The 21,095-nt window shown below is 42.6% G+C and overlaps 1 protein-coding gene across 1 annotated transcript in view; it reads left to right on the top strand.

The window, feature by feature from the left end:
* The first annotated feature begins 5,845 nt into the window (after positions 1-5,845).
* The window catches only part of BMP2K (BMP2 inducible kinase), a 50,870-nt gene continuing 35,620 nt past the window's right edge, over positions 5,846-21,095 (top strand). Inside the window, exon 1 of the mRNA XM_068403575.1 lies at positions 5,846-6,037. Within this exon, the coding sequence (XP_068259676.1) occupies positions 5,872-6,037 (166 nt within the window). The 5' untranslated portion in view covers positions 5,846-5,871. The remainder of the gene's footprint in view (positions 6,038-21,095) is intronic.

Below are 21,095 nucleotides of genomic sequence, written 5' to 3' on the forward strand. Positions count from 1 at the left end.
AGTTAGTTGTTAAAGCAAGGGGGAAATCAGGTTTTGTTTATAAGGGAGAATGAAATAAACTAGACTGGTGGTGAGCTGGGAATAACCAGAAACCTGGACAACAGAAGGCAGGGAAGAGTTCAACTTCAAAAGGTCAAATATAGATTGAAGAAGGCTCTTACAAAGTGAGCAGGAACATGTTACCCTGTCAAATGAAGCAAAAGTCCTGGTCATCAGGACAAAGGAAACATTATTATTAATGTGAAGCAATTTGCCAGGTCAAAATGCAAACAACTCTGAGCCCCTTACAACCTTTTTCCTATTCCTTCTGCTAGGATTTCTACCTAGGACTCTTCCAAACACATCTGCCTTTATGTTTTCCCCACTTTCTGATGCTGTTTTGAACCAGCCAAGGGCTGTCGTATCAACAAGCAATTTATATTTTGTTTGGTCCCAAGGCCGGCTGTAGTACAAATGAGCAAATCTCATGTTGCAATGAGACTCTTGACTTCAGTGTCAACAAGAGTTGTGGTGGGTGTCACCAAAGCTGGTGTCAGCTATTTGTACTTTAAATATTTTCACCAGCTCGCTCCTCAGTTTGTTTCCATTTTGATGTCAGAAATCAGTGCCTTAGTTGTTTTCCACAGCTCCTTTTGTTTCTTTACTGATTAGAAGAGCTGACAGAGACGAATGAAAATCTGTCTCTGTTCACAAGGTCAATGCAAAGCCTCTACTGCTGCTCAGATCTTAAAACTGGGAGGAGATGTCAGAGAGTGCACTGGCTTTCTAGCTGACTTGTGCCATCCCTCTGCACCAAGTGATTTCAGTCTGTTTCTTTGTTGTTTTTTTTTTCCCATACATATTTTCCATGCTAACGTGTTTCACAACATATCAAAATCTTTCTGCTATTTGGTATCTATAATTAAGCAAACAAAAAAAGCCTTTCATTATTATTACTGCCTCTGAGATGCTGAGCCAGGGTATGACTTGATGCTATAAAAAAGGAAAACCAAACTCAAACCACTTTTCTCCTGGGGTTTTCTTAGCTTTTAGCTCATCATAAACATTTTGTCTGCTTTTAGTAACTGTGTCTAAAACAGGCTCTGTCAGGGTCAGCGGTATGAAACTAAGAAACAGTATTTATGAAGACAGGAAGATTATATAGCTACTACTCTGTGTAAAATGATGTTTCTCACGGCTCCCAGGGGATCAGACGGAAAATAAACATGCAACAATGAGGCGATAAGAGGGGAAAAAGAATTCAAAGTGCTTATTGGGAAAATCTTCTCTCTGGCAGTGCTTTGTGTTCACACTGAATTAATATAAAATATAAAATAACCCTCACATACCCGAATAAGGACAAAAAAGACTTACTGTAGTAATTGCTGAACACTTTAGAGTCTGTATAACAAAGACACAGATTTGTGTATTTTAAATGAAGATGAAGAATAATGAAGTGACACTTTAAAAGAAGTTTTAATACGTAAAGAACATATTTCTAGAAATTTTTTTTGTTTGTTTTTAACACTCAGCTTGGGTAATCAGAATTAAAAGAGTTTGTCCACAAACAGCAAGAGACATTTCCAAAACAACATTCACACAAAGAAAGTTTTCCACTTCTATAACCTTAATAACTGCTTTCTGTCAGGGATGTTTAATATTTTTGTAAGAAGCTGTTTTATTCTCACAAGTTTGATTTAAAATCAAATTATGTGTTGTACAGAGGAAAGAGTTACGAGTAGGGAGAGATGTAAAGAGAGAAACGCTTTAGAAACAGTAATCAAGGTAAAGGCATTTGAACTATTCAGCAGTTTAAAGACGATTAAATTATCACTTTTTAAACTCCAAGCACATGTGAAATATCGGATGTTTCATTTTCAAGTAGTGTTCTCACCTAGAGCTCCTCCATAATTCTTCAAAGCATTTTGCCATGGAGTAAATAATCATTACCCTAATTTTCTACATGGGAAAGTTCTTCATCTATGGAGCTGACGCAACATACTTAAAGCTGCCTTATCCTGATTTTATATATGGGAAACTGTTTTGTATACTGGGGTGAAGCAGCACACTTAAGGCTGTCTAGCAGCCCAGAGTCGGGAGGTGGACCCAGATTTCAAGCACTCTGAAATACAGCCATGGATACATTATTGGACACAAGGTAGGACTTTCACTATCTTGACACCGAGGGTACAGTTACTGTTGTATTAAAAAAAAACCTGGAGGTTTGCTTTTCTGAAACCGTGAGAGCAGTTTCAAGATGTGTATTATGTGCTGAATAAAGACAATAAGTGGAATAATTTACATGCCATTATAGATCTGCCATTATGCAATTATTAAAAAAGGAAGAATGTATCAACATTTTAGACTCCAGGCAATAAAAGGAAGGAAGAAGCACGATGTACTCATATTGTGATGGAGACATACGCAGCATGTGACTGGGACTTTTTTGTTTTCTCTCCTGTTTCCATGCAGTGAAAGTTCACTGTTGACTCCACAGTCATAAAAAACAGAAGCTGACCTTTATTGCTCTTTTTTTTTTTTTGACAATGAAAGCTGAATATCTCCTGTGATTTCATGATTCATCGAGTTAAAGGTTTAAGAAAAAAACATTATATAGCAACCCCTCCCCAGTAATGATAACTGATATCCCGGCTTTGGCGCAGCCTCTGCATTAAGATTTCCCATCTTTTCCACCTCTGTAGTTGATCTCTCCTCACTTTAGAATTCATAATTCTGATTTTCTGTTCTTTGCACTGGATTTTTTTTCAGACCATCTACTGTTTCACATCAACAGAAAATAACTGTGCTTGTGGGTACTTTCAAGGTTTTAAAATTTGTTTTCTGTTTTTCTTTTAAGCAGTGCAAAGACCTTTCTGATCTGTTTGTCACACTGTCAAGCATGCGTTGCATTACACAGGTGGGTTTTACTGCATGCATTCCAGAGGTAGATGACTGAAGCATCCCTGCTCTGCCTGCACCAAACCAGAGGTTTCATTTCAGTAAGGGAGAGCAGAGTTTACTTTGGGTTTCATACCCTGAGTGAAGGAAGCCTTGCAACTCTTCCTTTCTGGAAATCAATATAGATTCTAGAAATGTCAAAATGTCATTCTGCTCAGGTGAGGATTTAAATCCAAGTCAGTGGGCCTATTTACATATTCAGAATTATCACTCAGTTACCTGCTTGGAGGATTTGGCCCATTTTTTCTAAGTGATCTGTCAAAATCATCTCTATTATTCCATTTCATTGACTTACACTTAATAAAAGGGAATCCTTAACACAAAACCTCCTCACAACATGCTGGCGTGTTACAGAAAAAGACCATTTGTGTGCCAAGTTTGTGGTTAACTGGGCTGTGGAACATCCACAGGTAGCTGCGGCGTGGCTCTTTGAGATTACCATGAGAGACTAGCCAGTTCTGCGGCCGCCTGCGCCTCCATCACCACAACTTGCTGTGCAATACTGATACACTGACTTGCCAGAAATGCCTAGTAGTTGACCTCTACGTCCTCTAGTATGTCAAGACAGAGATTAGTAGCGTTAATCCCAGTATAACAAGTGCTCATTTTATCTGGACTATAAATAACTCAAGCAATAGTTCAACTTCTTACTTTAAAAAGAACAAAAATACATGGGTGGGGATAGGGACCCCCAAAACAAAAACTAACCAGCTAACCTAAAAGCCAATCCTACCCTCTCGCAGTGGCTTTTAGAAAATACATTATTTTTACTGAGGACAAGCAAAATTGTATTACTCTGCTGGTACTAAACTTATGTGCTTTTAACCTAGCTGCATTTTTTCTCAGACATAATTAAAAGCATATATCAAAGGAGCACAGACATATATCACTGTAAGAATGTCCTCATTAACGAAATCCTGTTCATCACACCATTCCTCTCACAGTACTCTGTTCCTTTCATCTGCAGTCAAAATACCTTTCTCTTCTAAGGAAAACCGTGAATTAGAGTCTCTATATGCTGCTGAAAAATTGTTCTCCCGTTACTGAAAGAATGGCAGCGACTACAGAAAGGGGACTACTAATGCAAATAGCTGTATCAGTGCTTTCCATGTATGACAAGTTGTCACTTCAATAGAGAAATATTGTAATTTTGTTACCGACTAAGAGTATGGCAATATGATAAAGTTAAAACTAATTTGATTACTGAAACATTGTCCCAAAGATTTAAGCTTCCGACTTCTCCAGAGGTTTTACTGAACCGATCGTCGCAATTGATACCCATCCAAAACCTAGGTGTTTGGTGTGAAAGGCTGTGTTGTCAAATTCCCACTATAGATGCCAAAAATGCAGCTTCATTCATTCATGAGAGAGATTGACAGGAGAGCCCCTATCAATTTTATTTTTATCATATGATTTCATTTGGTAAGGAGAAAAAAAATTGCATGAGTAGCTCATTTGTATTTGCACAGGGGGGACTACCCAAAGAGAACAGGCTTGGAACAAAATTACCTTTTCAATGACTCTAATCTCTCACCATTTTTGGATGACTAGAATCACTGTTTAAGTAGAATAACTGGATGTTGTTAGCATTGGGGACAGTTAGACATTCAGTTTCAGTCTGAACGTGAATTTGAATTGGAAATTTTAGAAAAATGATTTGCAAGTGCAGGGTGTTTCCCAAGCGTTGTTTCTAGGGAACTTGACAAATACAGCCTTAAATAGCCACGCTTGCCATCTAGCAGCACCGTGATAACGTACCTTACAGTCAGTGGCTCCCTGGCTGCTGCGGCTCTCTGCCTTTCCAATCAAGCTGACAAACTCGAGCGAGGGACTCAGGGATTCTTGCAGTTCACAAACTGTTGCTCAAACACAATTCTTACTTTCCTGAAAATTTCACAGGCGAAAGGAAGCTTGCGTTAGGAAATTCCCAGGGTTGCTTTGTATGCAAAGACGGTATGTTTCACATACAGACGGTATGTTTCACAGACGGAAATTTACAGCTTATGTTTTCCTGTCCAGATCCACCCTTTTACCACTGCTATTCAGTCAGTCACCTCCTAACCTCTGCTCAGTTCATGTGTGGAGACCGACCTCTGGAAATTTACACTTCTCAATGCTTTTTACAGCTATTTTCCCTCCTGGAAGCACTCTACGGACCCCAGAGGGCCTACAGGCAGCCACCGGCCTGACCAGGGTGTGCAGGGCCGTTTTCAGGGAGCTTCACGGCGCCGCCCCTGCCCCGCGCCAGGCTGCCCCTCTCCGCAGAGCCCTTCCCGAGGGCACTCCCGCACCCGCCCGGCCAGCGGTGCGGGGTCGGTGCGGTGAGGGCTGAGGCGTTTCCCTCCGCGGGCCGCGTCGCTCCGCGGCGCCTCAGGGGAAAGGGCGCGAAGCCGCCGCAGCCCCTCAGGGTGGCCGCGCGCGCGAAGGCGTGAGGGCAGGGGCGCGCGCGGCGGGCGGGCAGCGCGATGCGCCTCGCGCCACGTGCGCGACCAAGGCTGACAACCTCACTTCCGGCCGGGCGGCGGGGGCGGTGTGTCACGCGGGGGCGCTGGGGCCGCGCATGCGCCGTCGCGCCGCTCGGCGGCTGAGGCGGCTGCGCTCGGCAGCGCGGTTCTTCCCCCCGCACCCGCCGCGGGGCTGTGGCTGGGCCGTGCCCGCCCCCTCCCTCGCTCCTCTCCTCCTCCCGGAGCGGGCGTCGCTGCGGGCGCAGGGAGCCGGCGGTGGCGGCGGGCGAGGAGAAGCGGGGCGGGGGCGCGGCCGGCATGTGAAGCGGGGCAGCCCCCTCCCCGCTCCGGCAGCCGTTGGGCAGCGGCCGCCCCTCGCCTCAGACTCCCCGCCCGGAGGCTTCTTCCTCGGCCGCCCCGCGCCGCGCGGGGCCGGGCAGCCGCCTGCGCCCGGCGCTCGTCCCGCGGGCCCGCCGGGGCCCCGCTCGCCATGAAGAAGTTTTCTCGGATGCCCAAGTCCGAGGGGAGCGGCGGCGGCGGCGGGACGGCGTGTGTCGGCTCCGGCGGCGGGGGCGGCGGGGCGAGCGGCGTCGCCTTGGGCAAGGTGCTGGCCGTCGGGCGCTACCAGGTCACCCCCGAGGAGCTGCTGGCGGAAGGTAACGGGGGGGGGGACACACGGACCGGGCCGTGCTCGGTACCCGTGGGACAGGGAGGGAGCGGCCGTGGGGCGAGGCGGGGGCCCGCTGCCCCGCTCCGTGCCGGGACCGCCCCCCCGGCCCTGTGTCGCCGCTTGCCCGCCGTAAGCCGGTTACGGGGGTTTGGTTTTTTTTGTGCCAGGGGCTGGTTAGGTGGCTTAGAGCTCCCTGGCACACTGTCGGGAGTGCACCGGTGTGAGGTGTCCGAGAGCCCGGGCGGCCGGTGGGGCCGGGGTTGGAGGCAGCGCGGCCGGTACCCTCCGAACAGGGCGGTTTAATCCTGTCGTAGGCTTTTGCCAGCTAATCTGAAAAAAAACCCAAAAATTAAAATCCGTGGTCTTCCTTGCAGCAGACTTTGGCAGGGTCACGAGCGAAGTTGCCGTGTTAGCAACTTCTGCTGCGGAGAACCGCTGCCCTCCCCTCGTTGCAGGGTGCTTGGCTGCTAATTCTCGTCCTCAACTTGCACTTTATGTCGTTGAGTCTAAGAGTGGTGTGAATTCAGATAGTCCTAGAGTTGGCTAGACCTTGTTAGTCGTGCTTTAACAGGCGCTGGCATGGGCCGTCATCCAAACAGCCATATTTGAGTTTTACTCCGTGTGAGGGGAACAGCGCAGGGTGGATCTCTCCGAGTCGGTGGTGGCCGATGTGGTGAGGCATAAAGTATAATTCACTTCCTAGGCCGCTGAGTGCAGGGCTAGTCCTGGATACTTGTAGTTACTGAGTTTCACAGCACTAGAACACACTGCTTTGGATGTTGTGGGTAGAATAATTTATCATTGACCTTTCTGTGTAGTACTTAGAGTAGTTTATGCATAAATGTACCAGTAACCTTTCATTGCTTATGTGTGTTTCTTGATGAAGATTTAAGATGCAGTTTTAACAAGTACATGCAGATACTATTACTATTGAAAATAGAAACTTATGGGTGGTACTCAAATTTTTGTTGCTATCTGGAAAAAGTTTTAGTAGTATAGTGGAATTTGTACTTAATATTTAGAATGCAATGTTTTGGTTTTGGCTTATGAAGTCAGGGCCTGGCCAACCGCATACCTGCTTGCATAAAATATGTGTGGTCCTTGCTCAGAGCTCCTTCCAAGTCATTGTGGTCTGACAGAAGGTCCTTTCTCTGCAGGTCTGGTTGCAGGATAGCGACTTCTTAAAAAAATTCTGGAAGTAGGCTCCTGAACAAACTGAGGAGGTAACACAAAAACCATATATGTAGTGGAAAGGAGAAAAATTGCGTGGTGCTTGGTTCAGTTTAGCCATATCAGTAAAAGTTTTGTCATAATGTGCTGTTCTAAGAGTCACAGTAGGTGACTATTTTTTTTCTTCCTCTTTCTGTAACTTGAAGAAACAAATTCATAGCCCTTAAGGGGCAGGGGAGTACGGAGGGATTTTAACAGTTGGGTTTTGTGCAAATTGACTTCCTTAATTTTGTGACTAAAATGGAAAGTTTTCTACAGCTTTTATGTGGTCTCTTAAACATGGATGCCGAGGACTAGAAGTGATGTGAGTCAGGGCAGCGTAAATCTGCTGCATCTCGGGAGGAGGCTGCAAAGCCAACACCAGAGCTGTTCAGTAGGGAGGACCTGAAAAGGCTTAGAGGAGAAGAAAATACCAGGTGGCGTAACTGCATGGTTGAGGTGGTAGGGAAGAAGCGAGGCAGCTGGAGGTGCTCTTACAACTCCTCTGAGTGCTGGGGTCAGCTGGGTGATGGTGTGTATGTGGGGAGCAGCTGTGTGGCTGGCGAGAAGGTCCCTGTGACCGAGTTCTCAAGTGGCACTGCACTACTCCTGGCTGACTGCAGTAGGTTATGAATGAAAAAGTTGCTTTTCATCTAGGAATTAGTTATTGACAGTCAGGTTTTCCCTTGACTTAGTAACAATTATAAATAATTTTGTGTTATTGATGTTATATTAGTCATATAGCAATGTATTATTAATACTTAACTCTTTATAAACCCCCTGCTTAATAATCCTCCTCCTTCGGGGAGGGAACAAACGTGTTTTGTTTTTTTTTGCCTAGTCCCTTTGCATAATGCATTTCTTTCTTCTTTCATTTTCTGAAACCCAGTTTTACTGAGGATCTTGGGCTTTTCGGGTAGGTCCTGTTAATCAGTGCTGATGAAGTGCTGTTTACAAGTTAAACTCTGATATGAGCCTCTGAAATTTAGGTTGTGTAGCATGAAGCATTGTTACTAAGTTAATGAATGCAATTAACAAGGAGCCTATTTCAGAATGGATATGTAATGTTCTCTTAGCAGTGGTGTGGTGTGGATAGGCTTTTTTACTAGCTATTAGAATTAATGGCATTGCATGTCTGTCAGATTCAAACTGTTTAAACACTTTGATGTAGAAAAGGAGTTCCTCTCCATTTCAAGGGGATGGTAGAAGTATGCGGAATGATGACTGATACAGGCAGAGCGAAGGCCTTCTCTCTCTTTTGGTGGAACAAGAGTATGTGCAATGCAGTTTGGAAAATGACATCTGTCAAATATGGAGAATTAGATCTTTTCAAAGTTACAGATGGTGCACGGGGAAGTTAGTTATGGTGACGCCAATATTGGAAAAGACTTTCTAGTTCAGAAATTGTAGCAAACTGCACGTGACAAAGTGTGGAATACCCTTTTAAATTGATCTCAAATGTCAGTGCAAAACACCTAATGTTGTGAGGAGTGAAAAGGAAAGTGAAAATTAGCAACTTCCCCAAACATTCTTGGTTTATGTAAGGAGGAGGTAGAAAGTTGTGGCTTGACATGAGAATAATACTACCTCATTGTTTGCATTGACTTAAACAGAAAGGAGTTATTGAAGTGTAAGACCTGCAGTGAAACTGATTTTTCTGGGGACTATAAGGGTAGGCATTGGAAGATATTCAGTTGTCTTATAGTCCTGATTACTTGGCAGGACTTGGGGGTGTTTAAACTGAGTAAATAAAGACTTTTCCAGGTTTGAAGTTGTCTTTGTACTCTAAGCAGATCTAAGTGGTCATGGTAAGTGTTGTGCTGAAATTTAGTATGCGGGTATGTTTTTAATGAGTACAGATAAAGCAAGCAGACACAGTTACGGATGTTTTAAAGAAAATAAAAACCAACAACAACAAAAAAAGGAGACTGCAGATGAGTAGTGCAGGACTCTCACGCTTCACTCCCAAACATGACTGGCTTGGCCTGGAAGCTAATTTGCAGACATGGAAAGATGATCCTCATACTGCTTTCATTGTTTCCTAATCAGAATTCGTTAATGGAATCGTGGGGCATATGCTGTGGCATCTTACAAAAAAGAAAAAGTACTGTGTAGTGCTTCTCCCTCTGTGGTACAGCTAATAAACTGTCCTCCAGTGTCCTGCATGTCTCCATCTGCTCTTTAAAGTATTGCAGTTTCAACTGCTTCTTCAGGCTGGTTGTTTTCCCTTTGTCCAGGACAATTAGTACCATATCTGGACACTTCCTGATTTCTTAATTAGACTACGTTTAGTCCAACACAGAAATGGGGTAACTCCATGTCAGGCAGTAGTCCTCTTGTTGTTTGTCCCCTCTGGACCCTCCACCTCGCTTTAAGGGAACAGCACTAAACTCTTGTCCCTTTGGAAGTACTCCACCAAAGAGGCAGAAATCCATACCTCTCCTTGTTCGTGAGGCCAGAAGTGCTTCAAAAAAATGAGCTGGGGCTTGGTCCCCTACTAAAAGGAGAAGGGAGGTGATTGAACGTAAAGCTTAGACCAGCTGGGGTTTATACTTTTCAGAGAAGAGGGTTGGAGCTTACATGTTCTGATGGCGTGCTCTTTATTTCGTGATAAAAACATTATGTGACTAGCAGGTAGTTGTAAACTAATATACTGGGCCAGTGCTACTGGACTTGGAGTCATCTTGGGCAAAGAATGTTGAAGTAAAAGAAGTAGTGTTCTAGAAACAAGCATGAGGGGTTTTTTTGTGTGTTTTGCGTTTGTTTTTTGGTCCCATACTGGGAATGCTAATCTGGCTGTGGGTGAGCTTTACTGAACTGGATTTCACAGGATGATCCAATTATTACTGTTTGCCTATGATACCGATGTTCACCCTAGTTACAAATGAGGGGTGTCCTGGTGTGCTGTGAATATAGCATCAGAGGGTGATGATTTTGCCCCTGAAAACCTTGTTTTTTGTGGCGGACTAGGCTGACTGCATTTGGAGGAAGTAAAACTTTGTCATTAATTCAGTATGGTTTTTTTTTCCATTTTAACCCTCCCACCAGCAAGTGCATTGCTTATGAAAGTGGAAGTGAGATGCTACAGACTTAAATGAAAGAAACTGGGTAATACCCTGTGCAGCTTGCTCCCAGAAGTACCCAAACTGGATGTAATGTAGCGGTAGGTAGAGTCGCTGTGTTTAGAAAAGGCCATAGGCTTCTCTTGTGCTTTTCTGTGTCTTGAACCTCTGGTTAGGAGGGGTTGAACATGACGCATTACTCCTCTTGTGCTGTAACTTTATTTCCTTTGCCCTAGTATATGTGGAAATAAGCTGTGTGGTAGTGGTTATACTGGTTTTCTTATTGTTCTGGCTGATAAAAAGTGAGTTTGGAGCTGTGTGGTGTTGAGCCTTCTGGTGCTGTGTCTTGGGAAGCTGCTGTTTTTCTAAGTGACCTTGTATCTAGGGCTAGAGAGGCAGGGAAAAAGCCATTCAAGTGGTGATTGCTTTCAAGTTAATTAGTTAATGTTTGTATAACACAGAACATTTGCCTCATTTATTTAATATGATGGTTAAAGCATAGTTTTCTGTGAAGAAGGACCTCTCAACAGGGAGGGCAAGTGAAAACCTCGACTCTTCGCTTTATACAACTGGCAATTCATTCTCCTTTTATAATCCATCCCACACTGCAACCTCTTGGAGTCATTACTGGCAGACTAGTGAAGGAGTGAGCTTCTTGCAAGCTCTACCATCCTGCTTAAATCGGGCGTGTAGTCTTTGCAAGTACTTGATGACGTTTATTCTTCAGTGGGTCTTTTATTTTCATACTGTTCCAGTCGAGGGCTAAGAAAACTAGCACCTTAATGGAGAGGAATCCAAGTCCTGTGTTGTGAGATCTTGTGCTGTGTGTTCATAGATTGTCATGCTGTTTAGTTTTTAGTGCACGTGTTTTTTCCTGGAGGTTTTGCTTCAATTAATTGTCTGAGGGAAGAGGGGGAGTCTTAAAGTTTGATCAGCATCACAGCTGTGGTAAAGGTTGAAGTGCTTGTCGTCCCGAAAGGAGGCATAGAAAGTTTTTCAAAATCAGTACTAGAATTAGGATAGTCTTAAAAGTTTTCTTGTATGTTTTTTTTTTTAACCTTATGTGTCTTAGCAATAGCAGTTCAATTAGTAATCCAAATAGATGATCTTTTTGATGTGCATAAGGTTCTTCTTGCCCTTCCTGCATGCTTTATTAAGCCTCATTTCAATTAACCTCTCATACCATGATTTTTCGGTCTTTAGAGTAAGTTATCGAGGGGATTTGCAACTCTGGCACCTGCTATAAATTCTTCAGTGTGCTGCTGTACAGCATGCACTGCTTTCTCTTGTGTGAAGAAGTGGCTTTGGTCTGAAGAGGCAAATAGGGAGAAGTGCCATTGTAATGGATCTGTTAACTTCAGTACCTGAACGCATTTAAATGTGGTGTGGACTGACTTTTTAACTCTGAGATTCAGATTGCACAAAGGGAATTGTTGTAGCAGGTGTTAGGAATATAGCTGGTGCAGGGTCCCTTCTGTCTTGACCATGTGGCATGGCAGTCTCCTCACATGTGGCCAGCTGACATGTTCATTAGTGGTTTTCTTCATTAGTTTAGTGGTTATGTAGCACGTGACTTGCCACTCTTTGCAGTGGCTGCTGTTTTACTTTCAGTTGGAATCTAGTTCAGTTGTTCATTGCAAATCTACATTCACACATGACTGTAAAGGTCACGCCTGTTATTCTGTCTCAAAGAGTTTTGCTTTGATGGTATTTGAGTAGGAGAAATGGTTTGTTCAGAAGATAAAGGGAGAAAAAAGCAGTGCAAGTACTTGAAACTTTCTGATTCTCATTTTGGCTAAGAGTATAGTCCAGTACACATGCAGCTCTTGCGTAGTCCCGGTAATAGGCACGGCTGCCTTACTTATAGCGTGGCTTCAGAATGGCAGGCGGTGAGATGCCGAACCAAGGTTTGATCTCTGGGTGATGAAAGATGGGGAGCCTAGGCTGTAGCGTTTGGCGTTTATCCTAGGGCTTTTCAAGCCTAATGGAGGCAGCTGACAACTGGAAACAAGAGCGTTGTTTTGCCTGTTGCAGGATGGAGCTGTGTTCTGTGTCATGAAAAATAAAACAAACCAGGAAGCAGTTTGGGTATCTGCATGTGATCCTAGTCTTGCATCAATATACAGGTGAAAACATCTTTTCATGTCACGTAGCACACAAAATGAATGCTTTAACTTCAGTTTTGTTAGCCAGATAATTAGAGTACTGACTGGACTTCAGTGGTACTTTGGGAGAACAGTCATCCTCGCTGTACTCTCCAGAGCTGTCGTGTGATTCTTTTTACATAGATGGAGAAATTAACAGGTCAGGAAACATCTACAGGCTGACAAAGGTGTCTGTTGTACAGCTAAGACCAAGTTCAGCTCTTACGGACACATGATCTAATGCTCTTTGAGTTGGTCTTTGCATCCCCTAAGGACAGTCCTTTCTGCGTTGCAAGGTATGTGAACAGGTAATATTATGCCTCTGTTAACTGCACATAATTGTTGCGTTCTTTTTCAAGAACGTTATCAATTTAACTTCTGTGTGCCCAGAAGTAGTTAAATACTGAGCAAATACTTTGGAATCTAGAAATTCTGAGCTAAGTTTTTGGGATAGTGGCCAAGAGTCAGATGGTTCTATAGGAGAAGCAACTTGATTTGTAGCAGTATCATGTTAATATGATGCACAGACTCAAGCCGTGGTTCCTTTGCCAAATTCTGACGACAGATGTGACAAATATATGTGCCATCTACTTGCTTTTTTTCTTGAGGATGTGTTTTGATAAAGCATGCTAATATTACAGTAGTCATAAAAGAGGGTGTGTGCGTGCAGGTGTTTGTACTGTGAAACTCCTGGACACCCTCAAAGGGCAAGGCGGCACGTAATAATAGAGGTTATATCAGCTTTGTCTGTGAAAGACTTGGCCTGGCTTGAAAAGAAGCTGCACAGGATCTTATTTTTGTGTGTATGTTTTGTTGGTTCAACTGCAAGTTAATTTTTTTCTTTTTTTTAATTAGATCTCAGTGTTTTGCATGTCAACATAGAAAAGAAAAGCTTTGTTAGCTAATAAAAGTAGAATTCATTTTCAGACGTGTATTAACCAGAAACCAGTGATTCTGGGACGAGTGTGTTTATTCCTCTGGGCTTTTGTTGGCATCATACCAGAGCTGTCAGTCATTAACTAGTATGTTACCCATATGGAAGTATTGGTACAGTTCTTCTGTGTATGGAGAACTGAAGTTAATGCCAGAGATGGGACTCGGTCTGTAGGGAGCAGAGTAATTACAGGCTTGCTTTCCTTTAGCATCGGGGAATCGTGAGCATGCTTTAATATATAGACGTTATCTGTGTGAACTTAGACATCTTTCTAGCTGTAAATGTTTGTTTGCTTTAGCTGTAAATGTATGCACACGTACTGTCTGATGAACAGATTTCACCTTGGGTTCAGAGGAGAAGTGTTTGAGGTAATCATGTTGTGATTCTTGTCTCTGGCATTGTTTTGGTTTACAGTGTTCTTTTTAAATCTTCATTCTTGAAGCTGTTTAATTTCTTAACCTTGGGCTATGTTTTACTTGTTGTGGCTATTTTGTGCCTCCATAATAGTCTCGATAAGTGGGTTATAACAGTCGAACGAGTTGCTGTTGTAAGCAGAGCTGTGTTAACTGACACTGTGAATGCTCTATGCCTGCCAAAATGTGGACTGGGAGAGTATCAGCTAACAGGGGTTCTAGTGAACAAATTTTATTCTGCATTTGGGACTAACCAGGAACACAGACAGGGTCCGTCACCTAATTGTAACTTGATCACTTGAGGTGCTGTCCTCTTCCTAAGAAATTGTTAGGTTTGCAGGCATCTGCTTTGGAATCGAAGTTTTTCCTCATTTGTTTTCATAGGTTTAGCTCAAAAGCTGTCAATATCCTGGATGAACGGCTGAGCTGTTCCTGAAATGTTGGGAATATTTGCCTTTTTCCGATACCTTAAGCTGAAAGTCTGAGGCTAGTTTGCAGATCCCAGTGATGCTAAGCAGCAGTATACTGACACAGGTCACGCCAGCTCTAGTCTGTCGCTCTGCTGCAGCAGAGATGGCTTGTCCTGTATTTTCCTCTCCAGCTTAAGAAGTTAGGCAGTGAACGTGAAACCCCTGTCCTCTTGAAGGGCTAGGTTCTGTTTTTCCTCTTCATCGCTGTCTAGCTGCTGACAAGGAAGGAAGATGAATTCCTATTTTCCTGCTTTCCTGATTGTCTTGGGAATGGATTTCAGTCTCTTGAGTGTTTGTCTACCAGTTAAGAGGGTAGGAACCTTTTCCTTCCTCTCCTCTGATTCATGGTTCCTTGCTCACGCTTGTCTAGGTTAGTTACTTTTTACTAGTAGCTGTGGGATGTCTTGGGTATGGGTGGGGTCCGTTGTGAAACTAGGTCTCTGAACAGAAGCAGGGTGGCGGAAAATGCACAGAGAAGTACAGGGTAACAACTGGAAATAAAAAAACTACTGGATCCTAGGGGTCTGTTGTAATTAAGTGGGGAATATTACTTTTGGTTTGAGTAGCAAAAGACACTTTACTGGTGCTTTGTTCTTGAGCGACATGAACACAGATGTTACAAAACATAAAGTCTGTGTTGTGGAACCGAAAACTAGCTAACTAGCAGTGTTCTCCCCATAAAGGTGTGGTAGCCCTTTCTTAGCCGTGATTCTCTGTACACTTACCTTGCTGCAAATGGTAAAAATACTGAAGAAATTATTATGTAGACTCATGTGAGAGTGAACACCTCTTAACATTTTTAGTCTTGATCTTCAAGAGGTGTCAAAGCTGATAGTGGTCTGAAGAACACTGCATCCCCTTAAGGAGAGTCATTATCCTGCAGATGGAGGAGCAAAGGAAGATGAAGGCATTTGCCCCAAGTCATACAGCAAGTCTGTACAAGAGATACGGGTAGAGTTTGAACGTCCTGGCTCTGTGACGGTTTCTTCCTCCTCGCTTCTGCAATGCGCTGTGCCTTGATTGCCATATACAACACTATGGAAGGAATTCTGATATTCCAGGACTTGTGGAGATTTCATTCAGAATGATGTGTATGTTTGGCTTCCTTCCAAACTTGCACCTTATTTTAATGGATGCATTTGTTCCTGTGGCGCCTTAAAACTTTAATGTGCATGTCTCCCAGAGTTACATACTTCCATGGTCCAGTTCCTGGTTTAATTCGTGTTCTGTTTACTGACTCATTTTACTTCTCATTTTGTGTATTTGTTGTTTGGACTGTGATATCTGTCTGTGCATCTTGTCTTTCAGTAGCAGTTCTAAAGAGTTAATATTGCAGCATTTTGCAGCTTTTCTTATAAAACAAGAAATAGTTTAAAAAGCTATTTATATGATGTGTTCTTATGTTCCTTTGCAATTCTGTAGGCTGAAAAACTGAATGTGCTTTTACCTGGAAAGGCTGTTGCTAAACATTTTTTTTTTTTCTTTTTTCTTTTGGATAATTACTGAATGACTTTCATGCAACTGTATGAACACTGGAGAGATAAGCTATGGAGGAAAAAGACTTGGAGCTAACCTTCATCTAACTGCTAAATGTGCATGGGCTTGGTCTGTGCTGTTTAAGAACTCTGACAGAACCAAGTGCTCTTCTGGACTGCAGTGGTGTAAATGCAGGAGAAGGTGATTCCTCTTAGTGCTTTGTTTTGAACTTAATGTCTCAGATACAGAGCAAACAGATCATTAAAGAATCTAAGGCACTTAATTACTCTGCGGATGCACATGTATAAGGGCCTGACTTGAATATATGGCATGTGTTCCATGAGACAAGAATAGGAAGCGTGAATGAAATTTGTCATGTCAGTGTTAGACGTGGGATCAGTTCTGGTTTGTGCATGATGTGAAGGCAAACAAACTTCTTGGAAAAAAGGAAATGAAGTAATGGCATCCTGCAGAGCCCTGGTGTCTCCCTGTAGAGCTCAGTAGCACGATCTTTGTCTGTACAGTTGAGACCTTGACCTTGAGTTCGGTTCAGATGAGTTATCACTTATGTAGTATCACTTGGCTTTTACTTAATGAGCACTCATGAAAGCAGCAGGAAGGTTATTTGTTCTCAGAATGAGCTATCCAGAGATTCCTGAGGCACTTTAAAGGTGGAAAAGAAGGCTTATATTGCTACAGTAGTTCTAAAAGCAGTGGATTCATACAGGAGCTCATCAAAAGAAAACACTCTGTGCTGCATCTAGTTTGGTTTAGTCATGTAGACGTCTTAAAGTTCCTCCAGTCTTAGTTTGAATTTACAGTATTACCTTCCCATCTTTCTGCTTTCTTGAAACGTTTATCTCCATCAAACAGACTATTTCACATCTTCCTTTTGACTTGCTGTTCTGTTAAGCTGACATTGGATTATATAGCTGCATTTGTAAGAGGAAGTTTTTGTTGGAGGACGTCTTTGGGTTTAGGTGGTAGATGGGTCCTAAAGTTTTGATTTTTTGAGACTAACTCAAAAACACATGGGCTGCTGGATTGGCCCATGTAATGAATTACTGCCTTGTTCAGAGTTATCTCTGGTGACTGGCTCTGACTTGAAACACAGTAGGTGTGTGAGAGGTATTAAATGATGTTGATAAGCTTGACTCTGGTACTCAGAATCCTGTTGCCATTGCAGCATAGCTTGTTTATTTAAAATGTTCAAGCTGCTTATACTGTTTAGAAGTTTCCGTGTATCTTTTTAAATTGTTAAATGTCACAGTGTGTAGTTTGGAAATATCATTACTGAAAGAGTCCCAAGCGTAAAGGTGATGTAAAATAACTCAGATAACGGCCTTAGTAAAGAGATGTTTTGTATGTGAATTAAAGTATTCAAATGTATTCAACATGTACCAGATAGATCTTTAAGAACTGCCTGCCCCCATGGAGGTGCCAAGGAAATAATATTATCTAGAAGATTTTTTAATTCTCTTTATTGGTATAAGCAGGTCAAATCTCAGATATTTTGCTGTAATGAAAATTTATTGGTCCCCTGTTGTTCATCTGCCACCTATGTCTATATCTGCTCCTTCAGTATGATCAGGACTTAAATGTAGGCAAGTATTTGCAGACAGCTGGAGAAGATGAGGTGAGATAATGAAAATCCTTACACTGATTGCCTCAAATGTTCACATCAGATATTTTTAACAACTAATTCCAGCCAGTTAATCCAGTTTTGATCATGCTCATGTACGAAAAACGAGTTTGCTGGTGGTTACGCTCGGGCGTGAAGATGTGAGTGAGACTGTGGACTCTTTCTGGCAGCGATGTGTTTCATCTTGCTGATTTAGTGTATGATGCCTTAGAAAAATAGTAAACCAGAGAATCTTCCTATGACATGTGTCTTAGTCTGAAATGCTTCTAGCATTGTGAGTGGTTTGGTTTATCTCTGCATAGCCTGGTGACTCTTTTGTTCCTGTCGCACCGACATGTGGCACTTGTCCAAGATGCTGTAGAACGGGCCATTTTGCTGACGCTGGGAACCTTGTGCTGTGCCTCGTTTCTGTGCCATGGTGGCTTTGTGGTATTGAGTGAGTGAGTTACTCATGTGTGAGGTTATAGATACATTCTTTTTCTCTGATTTGGATTCTTATACCTGTGTATTTAAATCACAATGACAATAGTAATTTCAAGGAAAATGAAGGACAAACTACAGAGCAAGTAAGAGTTAGTTCAAGAAAAGATGTGTTGTGTTTTTTATTTTTTTAAATTGGGTGGTAACCATTAAGTATGAAAATGGAGTTTAGTTCCAAAAAGTTGCAGTGGGTTGCATATTAGGGATATAGTGTATTTATACCCACTCATTTAAGCATTCTGTAACTGTATTTTGTTTCCATGGTTGTTTATTATATTGGGGTTCACGTTTTAAAAAAAACTGTTGTGTGCATTAAAAATGCTTAACAAATGATATTTGAAATCTCTCTATAAAATGAATTGAATTTGTGGGTTCTGTTGATCATAGCCTCAGTGGTGTAGACTGAGTAACTTCATTTTCCTGTCTAGTTTATATTCACAGGTAATGTCATTGTCCTGCTTTCCAGACTCCCCCTGTTTTCAGTTCAGAGTGAACTATAGACGGAGCTGAATTCAGTGAACAAAGTCAGGAGGGATGGGGAAAAAAACCTTTTCTACTTGTTGAAGATACAACTGCTGTTTGAAGTTTTTTGGTGTGCGTGGTTGGTTTTTGTTTGTATGTTTGTTTCGTTCTTTTTTCTTTTAAAGCGTGCGAGTGGATGCTCGTTACAGGTGTCTTATCAATGTCTTGGACAAGTTGAGAAGCTTTCTCGTGAAAAGTTGGGCAGGAAGCACATCCTGCCTAAAGACATCACCTTGGTTACACCTTGAGTAGCAGGATATGTCTAGTGTGCTAAAGTTTGTGAGACGAGAGGTTTAATGGCACAGTGAAAGGGAACTGAATTAACTGTTCTGGCCTAGATTACACAGCGTAATCCCTTATATAAATGTTTAGTCAACAGTCTTGACCTTGATCAAAAAAATACAGTGTTCAGGTTGGTTGGTGGGGTTCTGTTGTGTGGGTTTCTATTTGTTCTTGGAAATAAATTCCCTTTGGAAAGGGAAGCATCAATGACGTGAAGCGCTCTCGGAGCAAAATCTTGCTTGCCTCTGCAAACAGCTGTCACTCTTGACAAGTGTTTCTTGGCTTCAGAAATGTGGGTTCTGTTTCTTGAACTTATATTTCTTTTTTTTTTTTTTTTTTAAAATTCAATAACTGGTTTATGCCAGCTAGGGAGATTGTAAAAATGCCAAGTTAGTAAGGGATGCTGTTCTGAGTGTTGTAAGGCACTGTGTATGGGGAACTCAACAGCAATACTCAACAGAACTTTGTAGGCTTGTACAAAGGAAACGTGTTGTGTTAGATTTTTTTTTCAGTGAATAGCAAGAGGAGATGATAGCATTGGATTATGCAAGTATTACAGTGGTTGTGACTAATGGAAATGTAGAGAGATTGTTCATATTTCTTTTAACAAGAGTATCCAGTTTTACCCTAAGAAACACAATGTTTTATCTTAGGTGGGTAAGATGTATTACTTACAGGGTGCATCAAATGTTTACCATTTTTTTAGAGCATGCATTAAATCAGCTCTTCAGTCAATATGGATTCATCTTCCTTAAACTTGACAGAAGATTGCAGGAACTGCAAGTGGGTCTCTTTCAGTAGCTGTGTTCAGTTCAAGTAGTTTGCAACTTTATCTGCATTAGGAAATTGGGGTTTTTTTTGTTTCTCTAGAAGCAAAACAGCTGAGGCAGGCAGAAGATGGCACAGAACCAGTGTTGTCATTATAGTTAGTAGTCAGCTATGGATAGCAAGTCACCTGGATCCTCTGAGAAGCAGATAGGGTGCATAGCATGATTGTCTTCAATGTGGGGTGCTGAGGTTTGTTCCTTGTGCTGTTGGCTAGTTCAAAGCTTGTGTCTCAATCAGCCAGCTGTCAGACAAAATTTGCTTAAATCTAGAACTACAATGTTAGCACTTAAATTTGGAAGTTGTCCATAGTAGATTTAGTTGACAATCCAGCCTAGTGCTGTAGGACACTAGCTGGCTAGAACAGGTTTGTTCTGTACAGAAAAAGAATGTTCCGAAGTCTGTATCGCCTCATTAAATTATAATTTTTTAAAATGCGCTTAATACTGGGTCGACAGAAGAGATGTCTGTAGAAAGTCTTTTCATGCATGGGAGAGCTTGATCCAAGCTTTTCTGGAACCTTCTCTCAAAGGTATTATTTTTTTTTTATTATCAATAATAAACCAAAATTACCAGTTTCCTGTTGGTGTGCGATTCACAGCGCTGCCTTAAGAGCAGCTGCTGGTTTGCAGAAAGCAGTGCTTCTTGTCTAAACCAGCCTTGATATTCACATTGTTACACAGTGGGAATTTGTGTGGGCAGTGGGAAGAGGAACAGTGGTATGTCCCTTGGAATGCATTGCCTGCGCGCTTAAAATAAAGTGGAGAAATATCGAACTCCAAAATGTGTGTGTGTAGAACTGGCTTGGTTTAAAAGTAGGGATCTATTTCTGCTCTTGGCTTTGGGAATGCTGAGCGCTTGAGAGTGCAGGCAACATCTGTCAACTCTTTGTGATGGAGCTGTGTCTGAGCCTTGTGTTCATGACCGACACCTGTGGAATATGCTTTACTAAAAATATACACACATGTACACGCACAAGAGCATATATATAATTATATAAAAATGTAAACGTGCATGTGTACGATTAGTGTCACTTAGTACACTTTATTCAGCAGGAGGGCCACTTTACAGTGCTTTCTGGCCAGTGGGCATGCAGGGGTGCTACAGCTTCGGTTGGCAGCCGTACAGCCAGGGTGGTGGGACGGTTGACGTACAACATCTTTCCAGTAGCTGGAATGCTCTTGCCAAGCTCAGGGCTAGCAGTGAGTGGTGCCACGAGGCAGCAATGTGGGCGTGAGTGAAGTGGTGGCAGTGTACGGGGATGATGAAAACTGGCATGACCTTCAACCCCTGCTCTGGAAGCCTGGCATACAACATGAGGTACGTACCAGCTGTTGCAGGAATTCTTGTCGCGTTGCTGGGAAACTGATACCTTTCTTAATGGGAAGGAGGGAGTTTCTGATAATTTGAAGAAGCGCGCTGTAATTATCCTAATAGGATGCCAATGAATGCACGGAGTTATGGGCGTTGTAGCAGTACACCACGAGAGAAGGAATTGAGCAGCAGGATAGAAGAGGGGGCTGTGTGACAGGATAGCAGTGTTATCAGGATCACAGAAGTACTGTCTTAACTCCAAGAATCTCCT

The sequence above is a fragment of the Nyctibius grandis genome, chromosome 6 (genome assembly GCF_013368605.1).
Source record: "Nyctibius grandis isolate bNycGra1 chromosome 6, bNycGra1.pri, whole genome shotgun sequence".
NCBI lineage: Eukaryota > Metazoa > Chordata > Aves > Nyctibiiformes > Nyctibiidae > Nyctibius > Nyctibius grandis.